This window comes from Taudactylus pleione, unplaced genomic scaffold (genome assembly GCF_031769625.1).
Source record: "Taudactylus pleione unplaced genomic scaffold, aTauple2 ptg000066l, whole genome shotgun sequence".
NCBI lineage: Eukaryota > Metazoa > Chordata > Amphibia > Anura > Myobatrachidae > Taudactylus > Taudactylus pleione.
Window position 1 is genome coordinate 17,217,222 of NW_028284468.1, and position 21,585 is coordinate 17,238,806.

General features: G+C 45.3%; 1 protein-coding gene across 3 annotated transcripts in view; it reads right to left on the minus strand.

Annotated features, from left to right (window-relative positions):
• Nucleotides 1–12,754: 12,754 nt before the first annotated feature.
• Nucleotides 12,755–21,585, minus strand: part of MRPL28 (mitochondrial ribosomal protein L28) — a 42,319-nt gene continuing 33,488 nt past the window's right edge. For all 3 annotated transcript variants that reach the window (XM_088466882.1, XM_088466881.1, XM_088466880.1), the window contains 2 exons: nt 13,783–13,869; nt 12,755–13,016 (listed from right to left, as the gene is read on the minus strand). In XM_088466882.1, the coding sequence (XP_088323008.1) occupies nt 12,918–13,016; nt 13,783–13,869 (186 nt within the window). In that variant the 3' untranslated portion in view covers nt 12,755–12,917. The remainder of the gene's footprint in view (nt 13,017–13,782; nt 13,870–21,585) is intronic.

Consider the following 21,585-nt stretch of genomic DNA (forward strand, 5'->3'; position numbering starts at 1 on the left):
GGAGTCTGGACAAGTGATTTAAACTGAAGACCTCCCCTACCACTGCAGCACCTGGATATTTAGTATTTCTGACAACGTATTAAAGTTCTTGGTGTAAAATACAAAGTAGTATAAAATATAAGCTATACAGGTTATTTACACCAGTGTCTCTACTATCTCTGCTCATAGAAATCCTGGCTATTAGCCAACTGAGCCAAGTCAAGCCCTATGGTAAGTAGGGAATGGGTATGAAATACTGGCTGTTTAGCTGCCGGGTTAAAATCCAGACAGGAGAAGCCTGACAGGACAAGATGCCGATTAGCGCTAGTAAGTATCCTAACCCTCCTTTAATGGTGCCTAACCCTAAAACTCCCGGGGTGGTGCCTAAACCTAACCCTCCCGGGATGTTTTTTTCTGTGACTACTTATTAAAATAGTCATTGCTCAGCTCCCTTTTGTCACAGATAAATGGTTCATACACCTAAACCTTCCTCGACCAATGCTGTATAGAAGTGAAAACCCATCAAAATCCATCCAGTGGTTCAAGATATTAGTCTGGACGAACACAGACCCCAGAACTGGGAACTTTAATAAATAAAATTATATATAATTTGTGTTTGTCTTGATTGGTTTACAATATTATTACAGAAAATTGTGTGTATTTGTGTCAATACCAATTGTGTCTTTTTGACATATTTCTGTCTATTTTTGACTTGTATGTCCTTAAATAAGATAAAATTATTATATATATATATATATATATATATTATACACACACACACATACAAATGACCGGCACTCCACTAGCAACCAAAAATAAGTATATACTGTAGCTTGCCCATGAGACCTCCTTGGGTAAAGCACTCGGCGCCACTCACAGGACTTGAAAATGGATCACTAATAGGTCATACAACGTTTCAATCTCCCTTGTTGGAGATTTTCATCAGTGACATATATATATATATATATATACATATATACATATATATACATATATACATATATACATACACACATATACAAATAATTTTTTTTTTTTGTGGCAAGAATCACACAGGCCAGAGTAAAATCCAACAGAAGTCTATTTTCTCACCACAGGCAGATATACAGGTCAGTGCAGTGTTCACAGGCAAGATGTTACAGCAGGTACACATAATCTTCAATACAGCAAAGTGGTTCTTTTAGTGGACCCTCTGGTCCAGGATCCCTAACACTAGTCACCCCCCCCCCCCCCCCCACCCCAGGCCTATAACCATGGCAACTAATTCACCCTCAGGATTATTGTGGATTTCCACTGATAACTATCAAGACAGATAACAGGTGCTTGTAATTATCTTTGCTCTGTGGCTTACAACTGACCCCAGGAAAACCTGGACTGGATCTCATTACCATGCTGTTTATTGCTCCATCTCTGCACAAACCTGATGCTCCACATTAACCTCATGTGAAAGCATGCTGTCCCTGTCACACTACTTCCTCCTTAGCTTCAACCACCGTGGTGAAGCTAAAACTTTCAGGGGAGCTCTCTGCCTCGCCCACCTCTATTTGAGTCATCTGACCAGGAACACAATCCTCTACCACTTTCCAGAGCTCGCCTTGCATCCCCCTCTTCCTCCCCACAAACCTTCTGGAAAGGGCATCAGCAATAAGGTGCTGTTTTCCCTGGTCAATGCTGTACCTCAAATTTGAATGGTTGTAAAGCCAAAAAACAGCTGGTTACCCGGGCATTCACCTCTTTTTTTGTGTGCATCCACTGTAAGGGAGAATGATCTGTGATTAGCCGGAATTCTCGCCCTAACATAATATTTTAGCAACTCTACTGCCCACTTAATCGCCAAGCACTCCTGTTCTACATTTGAGTGCTTGCGTTCTATAGGCAGCAAATTCCAGCTAATATACAGTATAGGTTTCACCTCCCCATCTACATCCTGGGAAAGGACTGCTCCTAAGCCAGTCCCAGAGGCATCAGTCTGCAAAACAAACTGCTTCTTAAAGTCAGGAGCTTGCAAAACAGGCTCTACACACAAGGCTAGTCTTAAATCCTGCCAAGCAGTCTCTGCTGGCATAGACCATATTATCTGGTCTGAGGATTGTTTCTTAAGGCACTCAGTCAGTGGAGCCACCCTAGTGGCAAAATCACATATGATTCTGCAGTAGTAACCCACCAGACCAAGGAATGTTCTGAGTTGCAATTTACATTTGGGTTTAGGCCATATGAGGACTGCTTCCACTTTACTGGGCTGAGGTTTAACCTGCCCTCTGTCTACGACATATTCCAAATATTTCGCCTCCACCATTCCAATGGCACATTTCTCAGGGTTAGTGGTAAACCCATGTACCCTTAAAGACTAGAACACTGCTTCTTCCCTTGGAAGGTGTGACTCCCAGTTAGAGCTAAAGATGACTATGTCGTTTAAATATGCTGCTGCATACTTCCTGTGGGGCCGAAGCAACTTATTCATAGCCCTCTGGAAAGTTGCTGGGGCTCCATGCAAACCAAAAGGCAGCATTTTGTATTGGAACAAGCCCTCTGGGGTAGAGAAGGCTGCTTTTGCTTTAGCAGCTTCAGACAAAGGAGGCAATACCCTTTTTTCAAATCAAGAGTGGCGAGATACTGGCTTTTTGATAGATTCTCCACTAGCTCGTCAACCCAGGGCATAGGAAAGGGATCAAAATGAGAAACTTTATTTAACTTGTGAAAGTCATTGCAGAGTCTTATAGCCCCAAAGCCTTAGGCACTAAGACAATGTGGTTATTCCATTCACTGTTTGATTCCTCTATGACCCCCAAGTGCAGCATCTCCTCCACCTCTCGTTTTACTGCTGCCCGTTTTGCCTCAGGTATGCAATAGGGTCACTGCATTATCATCACCCCGGGAGGAGTAACAATATCATGCTGTATGATTTGGGTATTTCCAGGAATAGCAGACAATACATCTTGGTTTCGTGCTACTAAGCTATACACTTCCTGTTTTTGGCTAAGACCGAGGGTGACCTCAATGGGTCACAGATCAATACTCCAAAATAATTGGAAAAAAGGAATGTCCTGTATTGGCGCACAATGCAAATACATTTTCAAGATACAATAAAATATAACCTTTATTATTATATATTAAAACCTTATCCAGTGAAATATGATAAAATGATATAGATTAAAGAAAAAGTGAACAAAGATTGAAAGTGAAAATAAAAAATACTTAAGACACTGACTCACTGAATGCTGCTAATCAAATGATCAATAAATTGTATTACTGAGTGTCCATGTCTCTTATTCCTAGTAATTATATAGAATAAGTGTGTTGTCCATACTACAGTTAATTGGTCTCTAGAAATGTACTATATAATTGACACAAATATTATTGCCATTATATGAGGAAGCTTTATATAGGATTTCCCAGAATAACTCCTATTACGGAGAAGTGTCTGCAAGTTTCAGATTGAAATATATATCACATTATTTCATCAGGATTGGTTTTGGTACATCTATTCTTACTTAATGGATAGTTCCTCCTGATATGGTGAAATATAATAATTCTGAGAATTAATTCCTTTATAACAGCAAATAACCTGATAATTTCATCCACCCGAAGCTTCCTTATTATGCAGCATAAGGGATAAAGGCAACAGTATCTCTAGTATGTTACAATGTTTATTCTAACTAACAGTGTATGCCACTCCTTCAAATGCACTATAAAGTGCACCGTGTCATATATGTTTATTGGGGAGTTGTGTACAGAACGGATTAATCTTTACGTAAGTATATGACTTATACATATATTATTCGGCCGCTATATTAAACACAATTTACTCCCGTGTATCGGGATAGCTGCCGTATTGCAGTGCAGTTCATAGGCTCCCTATCTCATGGTTAGTTCATGGACGGCTAAGATATATTAGACAGAGGTCTCTGGATAATCACAAACAAATTATGGCTGCCGTGTTGTTGCCGTATAATGCACTAACTCCCTGTCTGGAAGCTAACCTGTGAACGGTTCAAATGTGTCGTGCACCAATAGGTTGATCAAAAATCTCCAGCTAGTCAGAGCGAATAATGGGCGCTGTGTATTGCCGTGCAATTCACAGACTCCCTGTTAGTAAGCTAACTCATGGACAGCTCGAGTATATCAGGCATTAATCTCCGGCTAATCATATTGGAGCAGTGCGGTGTGGATACTACGTAGATCTCAATAGGTTTATCAGAGATCTCTGTAGAAAAATATATTTTGCAAGTAAACAAATCTTGAACAAAGCTGAAGAGGCTTTCCCTATTGTGTTGGATTCTGCTGATACTTCAGCTATCATCCCACTTACTGAACTTTGGGAAGAAAGTAATACCAGCTCTCAGACAAGTGAGATGACATGGATATTTGATGTCAATAGAGACAAATTTAAATTGAGGTCTGAGTTTTTTCCTATTAAGCACAAGAGCTTTAATGTGGAGTGTTTTTATAAAACTACTTTAGATGATTTCAAGACGCTTTGCGCTAAAAACAAACAGAATTATAAGAAATCAAATTTGAACAAATGGGAAAATCAAGCCCTTAGAAAATTGATGAAGGACTCCTCTATTGTCATCAAGGAGGCCAATAAGGGGGGGGAGGTATCATAGTTCAAAATAAAATAGATTATGTCTCTGAAGCATTGAGACAACTAGGAGACACTACATTCTACACAATACTCCCCTCTGATCCTACAAAAAGTTTTTTAGTTGAATTATATATACTCATTGATGGAGCAGTTCAGAACATGATTATCTCCAAGTATGAATTTAATTTTCTCTATTCACTTTTCCCCACTATTCCAATTTATTATCACTTACCTAAAATACACAAATCCCTCACCCTCCTGGTCGTCCTATTATTTCTAGTGCAAATTCTTTGTCTGCTAATCTTTCATTTTATGTTGATTCTTTTTTACAACCACGAGTTCAAACACTAAAATCGCACATACATGACACAACACAATTCTTACAAATGTTGGAAGGGGTGGAATGGAAGGATTCCTATGCATTTTTGACACTCGATGTACAGAGTCTTTATACCAATATTCCACATAATAAGGGTATAGATGTTGTCAGGAGATGTCTCCTAAAAGATGGGGACCTCTCGGAACAACACAGGGATTTCCTGACTGACTCCATCTCTTTCATCTTATGACACAATTATTTTATTTTCCTTGCTGTATTTTATTTACAAATCATGGGGACGGCCATGGGAATCAGGTTCGCTCCCAGCTATGCCGACCTATACATGTGGGAGGTGGAGGATACACATGTGTGGGGAGGTGGTCTGGGCTTGAGCCTAGTTCTCTATGGCCATTATATTGACAATCTTTTTAGTATTTGGGATGGGTCCCTCACGTCTGCACAATCTTTTGTTTCTACACTTAATGCAAATTGTTATAATTTACATTTCACTTACACCTTTCACCGACAACGCACTAATTTTTTGGATATATCCTTTGAGATATATCAAAATAGGATCATTACAAGCAATTATAACAAAGAAGTGGGGACTAACGCTTATTTGCATTTTAAGAGCTCACATCAGATGACATGGAAACGAAACATTCTTAAAGGCCAATTAATGCGGCTGAGGAGGAATTGCTCATACCTTAATAGTTTTAGATCACAAGCAGAGACTATGATGGAGGCTTTTAGATTGAGGGGCTATCAATCACACCTTATTAATAAATCGTTTGCTGAGGTAATCTCCATGGATAGAGATCTACTTTTTAAATCTACAAAAAAAGAAACTTGGACTTCAATAAATAATGATAGAGGAATACCCTTTATCTCAACATATAATGATTCTTATAATGAAATTAAGATCATAATTTCAAAGAATTACAATATTTTAAAACAGGATAAGATCTTGGGAGACTTGATCCCTTCTAAACCACTATTCACATTCAGACGAAATAAATCTTTAAAAGAACATGTTAGCTCCCAGTTTTCTTAGGCAATCTGTGAGAACTAACATGGGTGTTACTTGGCTTCCTTCTCTACCACTAGGGTGTTTTAAATGCGGGAGTTATAGATGTAAGACACGCGAATACATCACCAATGGTATTAAGAGTATACATTTACCTAATGGTGATGAGTCTTATTTGATTAAAGAATTTATCAATTGCAACTCTAAGTATGTCGTATATGTTTTGACCTGTGGTTGCAATCTAAAATGTGGGGAGGACAACCCGGTGCTTGAAAACAAGATTTATGGAGCACCGGAGGAATCAGTCTTCCCTTCAATTAACTGCTATTGAGAAGATCTCCACAACCCCTAGGGGTGGAGACCATTTCAGACATCTATGTAAACAAGAATTATTTTGGATATTTAAAATGGATTCATGGTCTCCCAAAGGTCTCAATGAAATGATAGAACTTAATATAATGTCTAATTAGCTTCATCCCCTTTTAGCTTTCTCTTTTTTTCCACCTCAAGTTTTGTGGCCTGTGTAATGCATTGTGACCAATTATTACATCATACCCTTTCCTTCCCATTAGATAATGGGACTTATTTCTATATTTTTTTACATTGTTATAGGTTTAGATATTTACTTGTCTGAGTTGATTTCACACCATTCAACATACACTATGCATATTTTTTAGTTAACCAATGTAATTTTTATTTTAATTTTTCACTTTTTATTTTTATTTTCATATCTATTTTAGTTTATTCCAATTTTATTTACATTATTTATTTTTATTATATTTTATTAGACCCAATTATATTTTTCATCATTCATTTTTTATTATTTTTACATTAATATATTATTACATTTTTTCTTTATTCATACAATACTTTATATTTTGTGTTTATTCACTTCTTAGTATTGGTTGCTATTTATACTTGCCAATATTTAATGTAAGTGATCTAAAATTTCTTTGGGTTTCATACTACATTTGCTATTATATGTACAGATACCTGCTTTTGCATATGGTGGTCTGTTTACATCACGTGTGCGTCCTCAGTACTGTGTTCCTTAACTTGACATCTACACCACGTATCACATAATTAGATCACGTCAATGGAGCAGCTGTAACTTGCGTGTTCTAACAGCTGACTTCCATATCACGTGATATGGATCGGGATCACGTGAGTGGGTTCTCTGTATGAGTAAGCCCGCATAGCATGTGTATTTAAAACTAACATGTGACAGCGAGTGAGCCATTTATAGGCATTAGAGATAAACCACCCTCTCACCACACACCCTTCTCCCCCACGTGTTTATTTACATCACGTGGGCGGAGAGACTTACAATCGGTAAGCTATATTCTCATCTGATCTAGCCGATCTTTAGATTAATATGTACTTCGATAAGTCTGCCTCCTTAGATGTACCTGTATACATGCTCTCACTGTTCTTTTATTGTTATTTACTGTGTTTTGGTATGCAAAAGCTGCCAATTAGCAGCCATTTTAGAAATAGACTATAAATAGGATTTACAGCCAAGATACCATCACCTTTGATAAAGCTGTGATTCTGACACAGCAAAACGCATCAGTGATTGGTTGCCTATTCCACTTTGACTATTGCTGCTGCCATCGGGCAATATCCACCATGCCAGCCCAGCTGAGGACCTGTGCCCTAGGGACCTTTATTGTTCGAAGTGCCTACATTGCTAATTGGACCCCGGCTATATTTGGACACTGGTACTTTCCTCACAGTCCGCAACTCATTTGTGCTTGGGGTACCCCTATTGTGCTACTATCTGCCAGCACTGTGAAATGGATCAACTCTATCTGTTAACCAACAGGACTGGGTAACTATCAGGCTGGACTTTATTTCCCAACATCATTCATCCTTTACTTTATGGATTTATTATGTTCCTCGTGTGATTGGGACCAATTTGAGTCAACCAAGAAGTGATTTGTGTAGTATTTTAGTAATTCTCACATGTCATTGACATGTTCATATAGGTATTTATCAATAAGTATTTATTAAATGTTTTATACTTAGAGCGCTGTTTATCTTTGTTTTATCTCCTCCCCTAAATGGCCACCCCACAGGTGTGTAGGAACCGCCTTCAACACTAACTGCTCGTGTTTCCAGGGAACAATTGGTTTACTTTCTTACCCTGCAAATACTGTATATTACACGATATAACAAATCATTTTTCAATGAAAAGTATGGTACACCTTCTTTTGGTAAAGCCGTAATTACTTTACCATTTACTTCGACAACATTTTCAAATGCGTTTATCAAGTTCCCATCATTCTGTTGGTCTTGGCCAAAGTCCTGTAAAGACACTTCCTTGCCAATTTGAATCCACTGTGCCTCCTGCTGCTCACTGGCCAAGGAGGATGTTACAGCCACCAACCTTTGGGATACTGCAGAGCTTGGCTCTTGGGACACCTCTAACGTGGTCCATCTGCTGTCATCATCCCAAGTAACCACTTCTTGTAGTAACGGAAAATCCTAAGCTAGATCAATGGGTAGGGTGGTCTGGTGGCCACTGCGGCTACCACCTTCAGAGATCGCCCTTTTATCACTACCGGGAGGCGCACTCAGGGGCATTCTTCAACATTCCCATGTACACATATAACCTTTACAGGGGGTAGCACCTGATCAGCCCCGGGTGGAACCAGGTTAGCAGAGATGATAGTTAATTCACTGCTAGTATCCACTAAGGCCCAGATCTACGGGCTTCCACTTGCACCATCAAACGAAACAAAGCAGTCTCCGCCGAGGAAATGCTTCCAACAGCCATGCTGAGCACCGGTCGAGTTGTTTTTCCCGCACTGCAGTCCATCGGCTCGCCCTGTTTTGGCCAGTCCCAGTGCATGACTGGGCTCGCCGCAACCAACACACAGCCGGGTTGTTCGCTTTAACTGAGACCTGGGTTCTAGGCTTGGGTACTGGCTAGAACCCCTGCTTTGCTTAATTCAATTTCCCAAGAGTCAGGTACCGCTCAATTACCACCGCTAACTCCTCAAATGTTTGGGGGTCAATTTGCAGAGCCCATTGTTGTACAATGGTCTAATGCCCGTATAGCATGGTCTAGAGCTGGGGTGTCCAACCTTTCACCTTCCCTGGGCCACATTAGAAGATGAAAACTTGGCTTGGGCCGCACATAAAATAAAATAACAGTAACGTAGTAGTAGTCCCCCCCTTGTAGTGCCCCCAGTAGTAGTAGTCCCTCCCCTGGTAGTGCCCCCATAGTAATCCACCCCCCTGGTAGTGCCCCCAGTAGTAATCCCCCCCCCTGGTAGTGCCCCCAGTAGTAATCCCCCCGTAGTAGTGCCACCATAGAAATCCCCCCCTTGGTAGTGCCCCCATAGTAATCCCCCCCCCTTGGTAGTGCCCCCAGTAGTAATCCCCCCCTAGTAGTGCCCCCATAGTAATCCCCCCCCCTTGGTAGTGCCCCCAGTAGTAATCCCCCCCTGGTAGTGCCCCCATAGTAATCCCCCCCCTAGTAGAGAGAGACTTAATAAAAAAAATAAAAAAAAAACACTTACCTGAAACTCCCGCTCCTGGTCCCGACGCTTCCACCGGCTCCTCTGGCCGCTTTGCATTATGGGAGAGACGTCATCATGACGATGGCTCTCCCATTACCCACTGCGGGAGCCGGAAGATGGCTCCCGCAGTGGGAGCAGTGGCAGCCGCTGAGAGTCTGACAGACTCTCAGCAGCTGCTGATTACAGCAAACACAAAGCTGCCGGCTCCGGCGGCTGCGTGTTTGTGCTGTGTAGCGCTGACCGGACTCCGTCCGGTCAGCGCTACACACGCGGTGCAGTCTGTGTCACAGTGACACAGACTGCACCGGCCCGTGGCCCGCATGACGCTGCGGCCCGGGGGGGCACATGGCACCCTGCCCAGCCCGCCACTGGTGATTACGCTGGCGGCACAGTGAATGAAGGAGAGCGTGGGGGCGTGGTCTGGGGGCGCCGGGACTACAGTGAGCAATCCCGGAACAGCGGGACATATCGTGAACGTCCCGCTGAATCCGGGACACTTGAGAGGTATGCGGGCCGCATTACGAGCCAACCTGGGCCGCATGCGGCCCGCGGGTTGGACAAGCCTGGTCTAGAGCAACCATTTCCACCACACGCTGTGCAGAATTTTTATCCGGCTGCAACCAGGCTTGTTTTGCCAATTGTACTCTAGGAGGCTCAGATGGGTTCAACCACCACTCATGAAACTCTTGGGTTTTACTGGGGCCAGTCACCCCAACCCTGCTGAGTATAGCCTCTTTCAGATGAGGATAGGAGCTGGCATCAGACACTGTTAAAGCAACATATGCTCTTTGTGTATACCCTGTGAGACAGGGAGCTAATCTGGCAGCCCACTCCTCCTCTGGCCATTTTAAGCGAACAGTCTCAATATCATCGGTTGGTGTAAGCATTTGTAAAATCTCCCACTCCTGCCCAGCTTTTCTTATTTCCTGTAATTCAGCATGCAGTAACTTTATTTGAGTTTGCTGCCCTCCAACAAATTCAGTAAACATATTACACTGCTTTTCTCTTAGTGGATAAATATAGCAGGCTTAATTAACTCTCTTGCAAGCCAGATTCCCAGCAATCTATATCAGCTGGCTTCCCTTAAACTGCACTACATTCCCTGGGCTCCCAGCCCCATACACAGGAATTAAGCAGTTTTATATTGTGCACAACTTGCATATACACATGGACAGATTATCACTGTGAACAACTGCCGCTTTATGGCTGGCCTGCCACACTCACCTACCCAGCTGCTAGTAACGAGACTCAGACTCACCAAGCCGCTGCGCAGCGGGTAGCATCCTGCAATGCATCTCACTGCCGCTGTGGGTGAATCCGGTCACTGTATCCAGGCTCTTGCTGTGTAGTAGTATCCAGCAAGGTCCATGTTCGGGCACCAAACGTTACAAGAATCACATAGGCTGGAGTAAAATCCAACAGAAGTTTATTTTCTCACCACAGGCAGATTATACAGGTCAGTGCAGTGTTCACAGGCAAGATGTTACAGCAGGTACACAGAATCTTCCATACTGCAACACAATTCTTTTAGTGGACCCTCGGGTCCAGGATCCCTAACACTAGTCACCCCCAGGCCTATAACATGGGCGACTAAGTCACTGTCAGGATCATTGTGGATTTCCACTGACAACTTTAAAGACAGATAACAGGTGCTGCTAATTAGCCTTGCTTTGTGGCTTACAAATGACCACAGGAAAACCTGGAGTGGATCCCATTACCATGCTGTTTATTGCTCAATTTCTGCACAAACCTGCTGCTCCACATTAACCTCATGTGAAAGCATGCTGTCCCTGTCACACTAATATATATCCACATATAAACACACATACATTATATATGCACACGTATGTACTATATATATATATATATATATATATATATATATATATATATATATTTTACATATATAAATAATTTACTATTCAAAATTAATTTTTCAAAGTAGGAACTCAAATTTCAGATTAATGGGCTGTGAGCTAAGGGTATGAGAATATGGGTTCTATGTACTAAGCCTTGGAGAGAGAAAAAGTGGACAGAGGTAAAGTACCAACCAATCAGCTCCTAACTAATTTTTCACACACAGCCTGCAAAATGACAGTAAGGAGCTGATTGGTTGGCACTTTCTCTCGCTTAGTATATAGGGCCTGATTCAGCAAGGATCGCTGATGAGATCGCAGCTGCAATCACACACGCAGTTCTACTGGGAAAGTATGTTAATAATTGCAAAGCACTCGCACGGACAACAATGCAGACGCCCACTTCCCCTCTTGCACATCCGTAATACCTTGCAATCCATCCAAAACATTGAAGTACATCGGAGCCTCTCGCACAATTACGGCAGGTCAGACCTCACTCATAAATTGCTAACTTTCCTGTACGCAGTGAGCACTCAAGCTGCGTATGGCATCGCAATGGCTAATTTATGCACGCCTCTGTAACTGAATCAGTATGTTTCGGCCGGCAGTTCAAATCCTGACAGCGGAAGCCTGGCAGTGAAGATCCCGACAGGTATTTTTTCTATTTACTAACCTAACTCTCTCCCCCCACCCCAACCCTACCTTAGGGGTGCCAAACCCCCCTCTAAGTGCCTAAACCTAACCCCCCCTCCCCTAACCTAAACCTAACCTCCCGGGTGGGTGCCTAAGCCCTAAGTCCCCCCCCTGGGAGCCCCTAATCTAACCCACCCACCCCTGCGGCTTTCCGCGCCCGGCTTACCTTCGATATGTAAGCTGGGTGTCGGGTTCCTTGCCGAGATTAGACAGTCGGGATGCCGACGGTCGGCATTTAGACCATCGGCATCCCGACTGCATACCCTCTGTAACTGCGTTTAAACAGACTGGCACTATTTCTTTCATCAGCTATGCAACTAGGTAGGTGTGAAAGTTGCATATTACTAGCATAGATTTCTACATATATCTGGCTGCTGATTATTTACATACTTGCAAGTAGATGACAAGGATGTAATACTTACTACTCCTATACTGTAAACATATAACGCCACCGCATAAAGGTAACAATTCCAGGAATGCTTAAATTTTGAGAACCAATTAGACATCAGGTTAAAAAGGGATTAATCACTGCAGTGTACCAAGTATTGCCCCTCTTCAAGTATGGGGCTTGAACTAACAAGTTGAATCTATGAATTTTGGATATGTGTCATACATCAAATATTTTCATGCATAAGTTTAGATGAGCACCTGAGGGAGGGGCATGCCCCTGGAACATCACGCTTTCCCAATTAATAGTACACTCCTTAGGGAGACTTGTGTGCAACCGGTGTTCCCTTTGTGAAACTGAGCAGTAACAAAAAATACACATTTATTTATACAAAGATCGTTTATTAGATTTGTTTTAAATGAAACATAGATAATTTTACCAATAGGAGAATTGAACAGCTGCATAATACAATTCAGACTTACAAGCTGAAAACGGTACACCACATTCACCATTTACTATCAAAAGAGAGATTTCGATCGATCCTTAGGATTTCCTCTCTATCACTGCTGGTTCCTCTAGTTTCTGGGCTACTATTTTCTTGACAAGATTCTCTACTGCAATTTTAAATACAGGTGTGGGATCCTGAAATCAGATGCAGAACAGGTTATGGCAACAGCATTTATACACTAGCATGCAAGAAATCATTCTTAGACACTACTTTTTTTTTTTTTTTTCTTAAAAGGGTTTATCTTACTACAGTAAGAGACAAACAGTTCCTGTGTGCAGAAAATAAGCAGAAGCAATGGTTTATATACATCTCCAATGTTCTCTGTTCTGCGGATGCACAGTGCCTGTTCTGTGCATGTGCAGAACTAGTCCTGCGTCACCAAACGCAGTCCCCCCTAAGCTGCAGCCATTTGGGAGCGAGGAGCAGGACGGTGATGGGAAGAGTTTCACCAAAACGGAAGTATGGCGCCTCAGTTGTGTGGGAGTGCCGAAGTCAGTGTCTGCGTCTTCCCACACCGATTTACTGACCTCTGCAGCATCAAATCCCCGGCCATCCTAAGTAACCTGAGGGTTACCCACATTTCTGATGGTCACACAAAGTGATCCAATGCTGCATCTTCAGATGCAAGAGCAGATCACACAAACATGCAAGAGGCGTCTATTAACACAAGATGCCTCCTGCTGCATTAGCATATTTTCGCACAACTGCTGTGCTTACTGCGTCAGTCTCTGAGTTAGGCCCAGTAACCGCCCGGCAAACACAGCACTGGACAACAAACCACAGTAGCTGCACAAATGACTACTATAAAGAGGTCACACTTGTAATGGAAAAACAGATTTTAGGTGAAAGTGAGCAATGCAAGATGGATTTGAATACAAGCTTTATAAATGCTTAACTTACCTTCTTTTCTATAAGTCTTTGCTTTTCTGTAGCCTCTTCCAAACTTAAGCCGACCCATTCTGCTTCCTCCAGTGGGATTTCAAATGCCTGACACAAAATAATAAAAGAATGTGAATGAAAGTGGTAAAATGAGAGTTACTAGAGTGTGTGGATTGGTATAAAGGGGAAGGAAGAATACCTTGCTGTAGTAATATTACAGGTGACAATAGAGAAAAGATTGCACATGAACAGCTTCTAAGGAAACGCAGTACTCATTGCTAAATCATAGCAGCACGTGGAGATTAGCTGAGCCCGATTTTCACATTCACATTTTCTAACCATATCTTCCCCACAAGTCAGCGGAGCCAGATATTGTCAGCAGCGTGACGCCTATGATCTTGGAACACACAGGTCTAAACAAAGTTCTGTGACAGAACCAGAACAAACAGTAATACAATGTATGCTGTGTAAATGAGAAACATAAGTAGGTTGAGTTCTGCAAGTTAAACAATCTAGATGAAATGACTACGGGCATTACACACATCCTGTCTGGGTGGAGTGCAGGGTTCTACTTTTCCAAACATATGAAATCTCTGGGTGGCAAAGTTTGAACATTAAGATATTTTAAAAGGGGTGTTATGTGAGATTTGTACTTTAGGGGGCCTATGTATCAAAGCTGGGAGAGAGATAAAATTGTGACAGATAAAGTAGTAACCAATCAGCTTCCAATTTACATTTTGCAGGCTGTATTTTAAAAATGATAGCTAGGAGCTGATTGGTTGGTGATTTAGTTGTTACAATTTTATCTCTCCCCCAGTTTTGATACATAGGCCCCTAGGTCTGTTATTATAGTGTAGTATTTGCTGGCAGCTAATAAGAGTATTTTTTGTACTTACCGTAAAATCAATTCCTTTGAGTCCATCAGGCGACACTGCAGACTGGTTTTAGAGGGGAGGCTGAGGAGTAGGCACTGCACATTCCAAACTATTGGAGCTCAACCCCTACATCTTTAAGCTCTCCCACCTAATGCAGCAACTCAGTTATTTATATATCAAAGTCAAAAGTAGACCACAGCATGCAACAAACATGAATAAACAATCATGGAGGGACCGCAGTGTCCCCCAGGTGGATTCGTAGGAATTGATTCTGCGGGGAGTACAAAAAAAAAATCCTCTTTCCCCTGCCATCTAATCTAAGGAGCACACACAATGGCAGAGCCATGCACAAAATCATATGCACATCTCTGGTGGCAGTAGCCACATAGTCTTTTTCGATCTTAACCAGATTCAACACTGTCTGAAGGCCAAGGAGCAATCCGTTACAGCTGCTCAACCAAGGGTCAGGCACCGGCTAACCCAGAGACCTAAGCATACTGAATAGAAGAAGTGGCCCAGCGAGACACGGTTGGCGTAATGCAGAGCATCGCCTGGTCAAACAGAAAAATCAGGTAAGGAGAACTAGCAGATGGAGCTGCAAGCTCAGAGACCTGACAAACGGAAACAAAGGGCAACAGAGCCCCACCCTCCAATTAAGCCACCGCAGGCCAACCAAGGGACCCACTGAACCACCTCCAAAAGGACCTGTAGAACAGGAGTAGGGCTTTACATGCGGCACATTCTGCAGAAATGGCGGAACATCCAAATATAATGTGAAACAGAACTGAAAAGGCGGAAACGTGACCTGACAGCAGGATACCTGCAAAAAGGAAATTATAAGCATAAACTGGGAAGTGACAAGGGAAGCACACTAACAGCCAACTATGCTAAACTAAAAGCGTAGTCCCAACAGAACAGCCTACTGATTGAAACTAGGGAAAAGCAAAACATTGTGAGCCTGTAAATCTGAAACAAACTCCCCCCCGAAGAAGCCGCATGCTGGAAGATTCCGAAGCAAACCAAACAAGACAGACATCCAAACACCCGACTACAGCACTGCAATGTACAACCTAGAAGCCCTGATAGAAGGGAGGTTGCAGGAAGGAAAATGGTATCCTCCACAATCCTGAGCAGTGCACCAGAGTTCCAGCAGAAACTGGTTATAGGCGTGGACATGGCCATGGACATCCGCAATGGTAGAATTATCAGTTAACATTGCAAGTGGAATTTGCACCTGGGAGTGCAACCAGCCAACAATAAATGGATGTGCCACAAGGCAGGCCCGCATCTCCTAAAAAGTGTGCATTCTCCCGAAAAATCTGAACTAAATAGAAAGGCTTACCTCACAGTCAATCCCGGCTAACAAAATAGCCTGCAGTACAGACAATAACTACTATCTCAAAGTAGTACCTAAACCTCCCACAGAGGACACAAGACGACTCCAGGGAGCACAAGACAGAATTTCGACCCAAATGTACCAATATAAGGAGCCCCGTACCTACTAGTCAAATCAGGACCAGACAAAACCACCGCCCCCCCCCCCCCCCCCCGTGCAGGATCCTTAAGTTCAATAACCTGGGGTAAGTACTGTAAGTCTTGAAGCACAACAGGCCCAGGGACACTGAAAAATGGAGGGCAGGGACACAACTGCAAATCGAATTGCTGCCCTGCAAAGGCTACACATTACCCATTCCTGCTACATGAAGGGCAGACTGGTCAAAAAAAAGGAAGTAGTAGTAGTAATCCACCCTGGCTAGCATCCAGCTTAGATATGTGAAAATGTGGACAAAACCTACTGGTGACCTGAACAATGGCTACAGTCACCAAATGGCCCTAGAACCCTAGGAGATTTTTTGTACACACACACACACACACACACACACACATATATACACACAGTGGGGCAAACAAGTATTTTTACAGTCACCGATAGTACAGGAGAATATATCTAAATATATAATTTATACACACACACGTGATGTGCAGTCAGGTGAGGCAGAGCCTTTCCTGTCATAAATTTTATAGTCAAAACTCTGGGGTATACTTCAGTATAACAAGAGATATGGTAAGAACTTACCTTTGTTATCTCTGTTTCTACGAAGTCCATAGGGTCCACAGGGTTGACCTTGGGGTATAGCTGGATCTGGATCCACGAGCACCACGTAGTAAAAGCTTTGCTGCTCCCAGGATGCACTTGGGTCCTTCCTCCTCTATACCCCGCCCCCGAGCCAAGGCCGGAGGAGGAGACTAAACAGAGAGAAGGAAGACTGGAACACACAAGAAACCATGCTCACAGAAATGGGAAACGGAAAACCGGTGACCAGCCACACAGCCCATTTGAAGCCAGGTGTGTCAGGGCGGGCGCCCTGTTGACCCTATGGACTTCGTAGAAACAGAGATAACAAAGGTAAGTTCTTACCATATCTCGTTTTCTACTTCAGGGTCCACAGGGTTGACCTTGGGGATGTCCCAAAGCAGTTCAACTAAGGGCGGGGACGCTACTGTGCTGAAAGGAGCACCCAGCACCCGAAGGATGCATCCTGAGAGGCGAAGGTGTCAAACGCATAGAACCTCAAAAACGTTTGAATTGAAGACCAAGTGGCCGCCTTACACAGCTGAACAGCAGAAGCGCCACGTCTAGCAGCCCAAGAAGGAGTGGAATGAGCCTTAACAGAGGCTGGCACAGGTAAACCCTCCTGTGTATAAGCCTCACAAATAACTGAACGAAGCCAACGGGCTACCGTTTGCTTGTTGGCAGGCAAACCCCTCTTGTGAAAACCGAAGAGGACAAACAATGAATCAGACTTCCTAACCGAAGCAGTCCGGTCCACATAGATTCTAAGTGCCCGGACTACATCTAAGGAAGCCTCACCAGCTGAAAGATCAGGTGACTGAAAAGCTGGCACGACAAGCTCCTGATTAATGTGGAACTTTGAGACCACTTTGGGCAAAAATTCAGGACGAGTGCGGAGCACCGCTCTGTCCTGGTGAAAAATCAGAAAAGTGGGGCGAAACAGGAAAGAACCCCCCAACCCGGACACCCTCCTGGCAGAAGCAATCGCCAGGAGAAAAACGGTCTTGAACGTCAGCCACTTGAGGTCCACCGACTCAAGAGGCTCAAAAGGAGGACCCTGCAAGACCCGTAGCCCAACCGCCAAGTCCCAAGGAGCCACAGGAGGCACGAAGGGAGGCTGGAGATCCTGAGAACACCCTGGAAAAAGGTGTGACCATCCGGTAGTGTAGCAATCCGTCGCTGAAACCACACGGACAAAGCAGACGCATGAACCTTCAGAGGCCAGGCGTAAGCCGAGGTCCAAACCCGATTGAAGGAACTCCAAGATTCTGGAAACCCGGAACACCTGAGGGTCATAGTTTCTGGATTCACACCACTGAAAATAAGTGCGCCACACCCTGTGGTAAATCCGTGCGGAAGTAGGCTTGCGTGTCCTAAGTATGGTACCAATGACCGAACTGGAGAAACCCCTAGACCTCAAGACGGCTGTCTCAAGAGCCACGCCGTCAAAGACAGCCGACCCAGATCAGGGTAAAGGCAGGGCCCCTGAGACAACAGGTCCCGATGCTGAGGGAGAAGGTACGAAGCGTCAATGGAGAGGCACCTCAGATCGGAGTACCAAGGACGTTTGGGCCACGCCGGAGCTACCAGCATGAGCGTGCCGCCGTCCTGCTTGAATTTCCGCAGAACCCGAGGAAGTAGGGATATTGGAGGAAACAGATACGCCAGGTGAAACGTCCATTTCACCGACAGCGCGTCTACCAGACTGGCGCCTGCGTCTCTTGTCCTTGACCCGTAAAACGGGCAACTTGTGATTGTGACGGGAAGCCATCAAATCCAGCTCCGGCAGCCCCCACCTGTCCACGAGTAGCTGAAACACCTCTGGGTGAAGCGACCATTCCCCGGGATGCACGTCGTGACGGCTGAGGAAGTCCGCCTCCCAATTGAGGACTCCGGGAATGAAGACTGCCGAGATTGCTGGAATGTGACACTCCGCCCAAGCAAGGATGCGAGACACCTCCAACATCGCTGCCCGACTGCAAGTTCCTTCTTGGTGGTTGATATATGCCACCGTGGTGGCGTTGTTGGACTGCACCTGAACCGCCCTTCTGTAAAAAACGGGACCGGACGACTGCAGGGCCCTGTATACTGCCCGCAGTTCCAGAATGTTAATGGGAAGAAGAGTTTCTTCCGCAGACCAACGACCCTGAAGTGACAACGAGCCGGTCACTGCCCCCCAACCCCGAAGACTGGCATCCGTCGTGAGCAGGACCCAGTCCGGGATCCAAAAGGGGCGCCCCTCGACCAGATGAGCTGTCTGAAGCCACCAAGCCAAAGACTGCCGAACCTCCGTGGACAACACCAGCAACTGAGAGCGGATCCGGTGAGGTAACCCAGTTCCATTCCGATAGAACCAGCCCCTGCAGGGGCCGGGAATGGAACTGGGCAAATTCCACCATGTCGTACGTCGACACCATGGAGCCCAGAACTCTCATAGATGAATGGACCGACAGGCGGCAACTGCTCAGACAACTGTGTATCCGCAGCTGCAGGGAGGAGACCTTCTCCGGGATCAGGAAGATCCTTTGCTGACGAGAATCCAGCAGGGCTCCCAAATGAACCATCCGCTGAGATGGAATCAGGGAGGACTTTTTCCAATTTATCAGCCACCCGTGCGCTTGCAGGCAAGCGATCATCAGGTGGAGATGTTGAAGCAGTACCTCCGGGGAGCTCGCCAGCAACAGGAGGTCGTCCAGATACGGCAGCAGCGGCACATTCTGGTTCCGAAGATGTGCGGCCATGACCGCCTAATCTTCGTGAACACCCTCGGTGCCGTGGAGAGACCAAAGGGTAGCGCCCGGAACGGATAGTGGTGTTGAAGGATAACGAACCTCAGATACCTCTGGTGCGAAGGTGCTATCGGAACATGGAGGTAGGCGTCCTGGATATCCAGGGACACCATGTAATCCCCCGGTTCTATCGCCAGAATGATGGAACGTAACGTTTCCATCCTGAACTTGAGAACTCTGAGGAATTTGTTCAGAGACTTCAAGTTGAGGATAGGGCGATGAGAACCATTGGGTTTCTGCACTAGAAACAGAGAAGAACAGTACCCCGTCCCTCGTTGTAATTGAGGAACGGGAACAATGACCCCTGCTTTCAGCAAGGACTCTATAGCTACCTGAATCTGTAAGGTCTTGGTCGTATCCTGAGAAGGACTCGTGCAGAAAAACTGGCGGGGCGGTCTGTGCCGAAAAGACAGGGTGTACCCCTGGGAGACCACTTCTCGAACCCAGGCATCCATGGTAGTATCGTGCCAGCACTGGGCAAACAGAAGAAGTCGGCCTCCCACTCTGGGGTCCCCCAGAGGGAGGCCCGTCCCATCAGGCAGAGGGTTTATCCTCCTGCTTGGAAGCGGCCTTGGTCGCCGACTGCCTCGGATAGGACTGACCTTTTGCCTTGTCCTGAACCCGAAAGGACCGAAAGGCAGAGCTCCGTACCTTGGTAGGTGCAGAAGCCGAAGGGAGGAAGGCTGATTTAGACTTAGCCAAAGTATCCACAATTTTGTCCAAGTCTGGACCAAAAAGCAACTCCCCATTAAAAGGTAAGGCCTCCAGGCCCTTTTTGGAGTCCGCGTCAGCTCTCCAAGACCTCAGCCACAAGGACCGACGCGCCGACACAGCTGCAGCCGACACCCAAGAGGTCAGCAGGCTCGCATCTAACGAAGCTTCCCCAATGTAGGAAGCCGCATCCCTCATTTGTCCTATCAACGCTCTCTGGATCTCCGGAGCATCTTCCGGAAAGGTATCCTCCAAAGCGTTGGCCCAGCTCTCGATGGCCTTAGCCACCCAAGAGATGGCCATGGACGGATGGGCCACCGCCCCCGAGAGAGAGTAGATAGACTTTAAACAAGTCTCAACTTTCCTGTCCGTGGGATCTTTCAGGGAGGAGATAGACGGCAAAGGCAGCGTAGCGCTTTTAATTAAGCGGGTAACGTGGGAATCCACCGCAGGCGGAGTTTCCCACTTCCTGCAATGAGCCTCAGGAAACGGATAGTTTGAAGCCAACCGTTTCTGCGGTTGGAATCTCTTGCTGGGCAACTGCCAGGCCCCTGCCATATGATCCGTTAACTGGTCAGACAGAGGAAAAACCGTCGAAGTTACCTTGGCCTTTTTAAAGTTAGGGTACTTTGACCTGGGAGCCGGCACATCCTCCTCAATATGAAGGATGGCCCGCACCGCCCTAACCAATGCCGGCACATTAATGGAGGACTTAGCCTCCACCTCCTGGGCCCCGGCATCTGAGTCAGAGTCTTCATGGATCTACCCGGCATCCGAAGACACGTCCGTGAACTGAGCCGCCAGTGAAGCCGGAACGGGTCGCTTGGACGCCCGTGGGGGCAAATCACTTTGCAACAGAGATTGAAAGGCCGATGACGAAGCCGCCAGGCTCTGAACAGAGCTGGAGAGGACTTCCACCCAGGGAGGGGGTACAGTTTGAGGATACCCCTGAAACGGCACCATCGACTGCTGCGGCACCATGGGAGATTGCACAAATACAGGCAAACCCGCATAAGGACCCACAGTCTGAGACCCGGGAGGAGACTGCACCAGACGCGTCACACCTGGGGAACGGGAGATGGTAGGCTGGGGCAACGCCCTAGAAGGGGCCGCAGACGGGACCGCAAGCCGGTCCGAGATCGACGCCAGCACTTGCGTAAACATCGCCCACGGAGGATCCTGCGCCACCGGGGGTTTAGAGGGACCAGGCACCAGCAGGCACCGCCCGCACAGACCATCCTGAGACAAATCTGCCCCGTCAACCCCTGCCGAACAGCGATGGCAGGAAAACAACACAGGAGCCTCGGAGCGCTCATTCTCCTCATCAGACATGACACAAACTTTTTGCAATAAACGTGTGTCACCGAAACGAGGT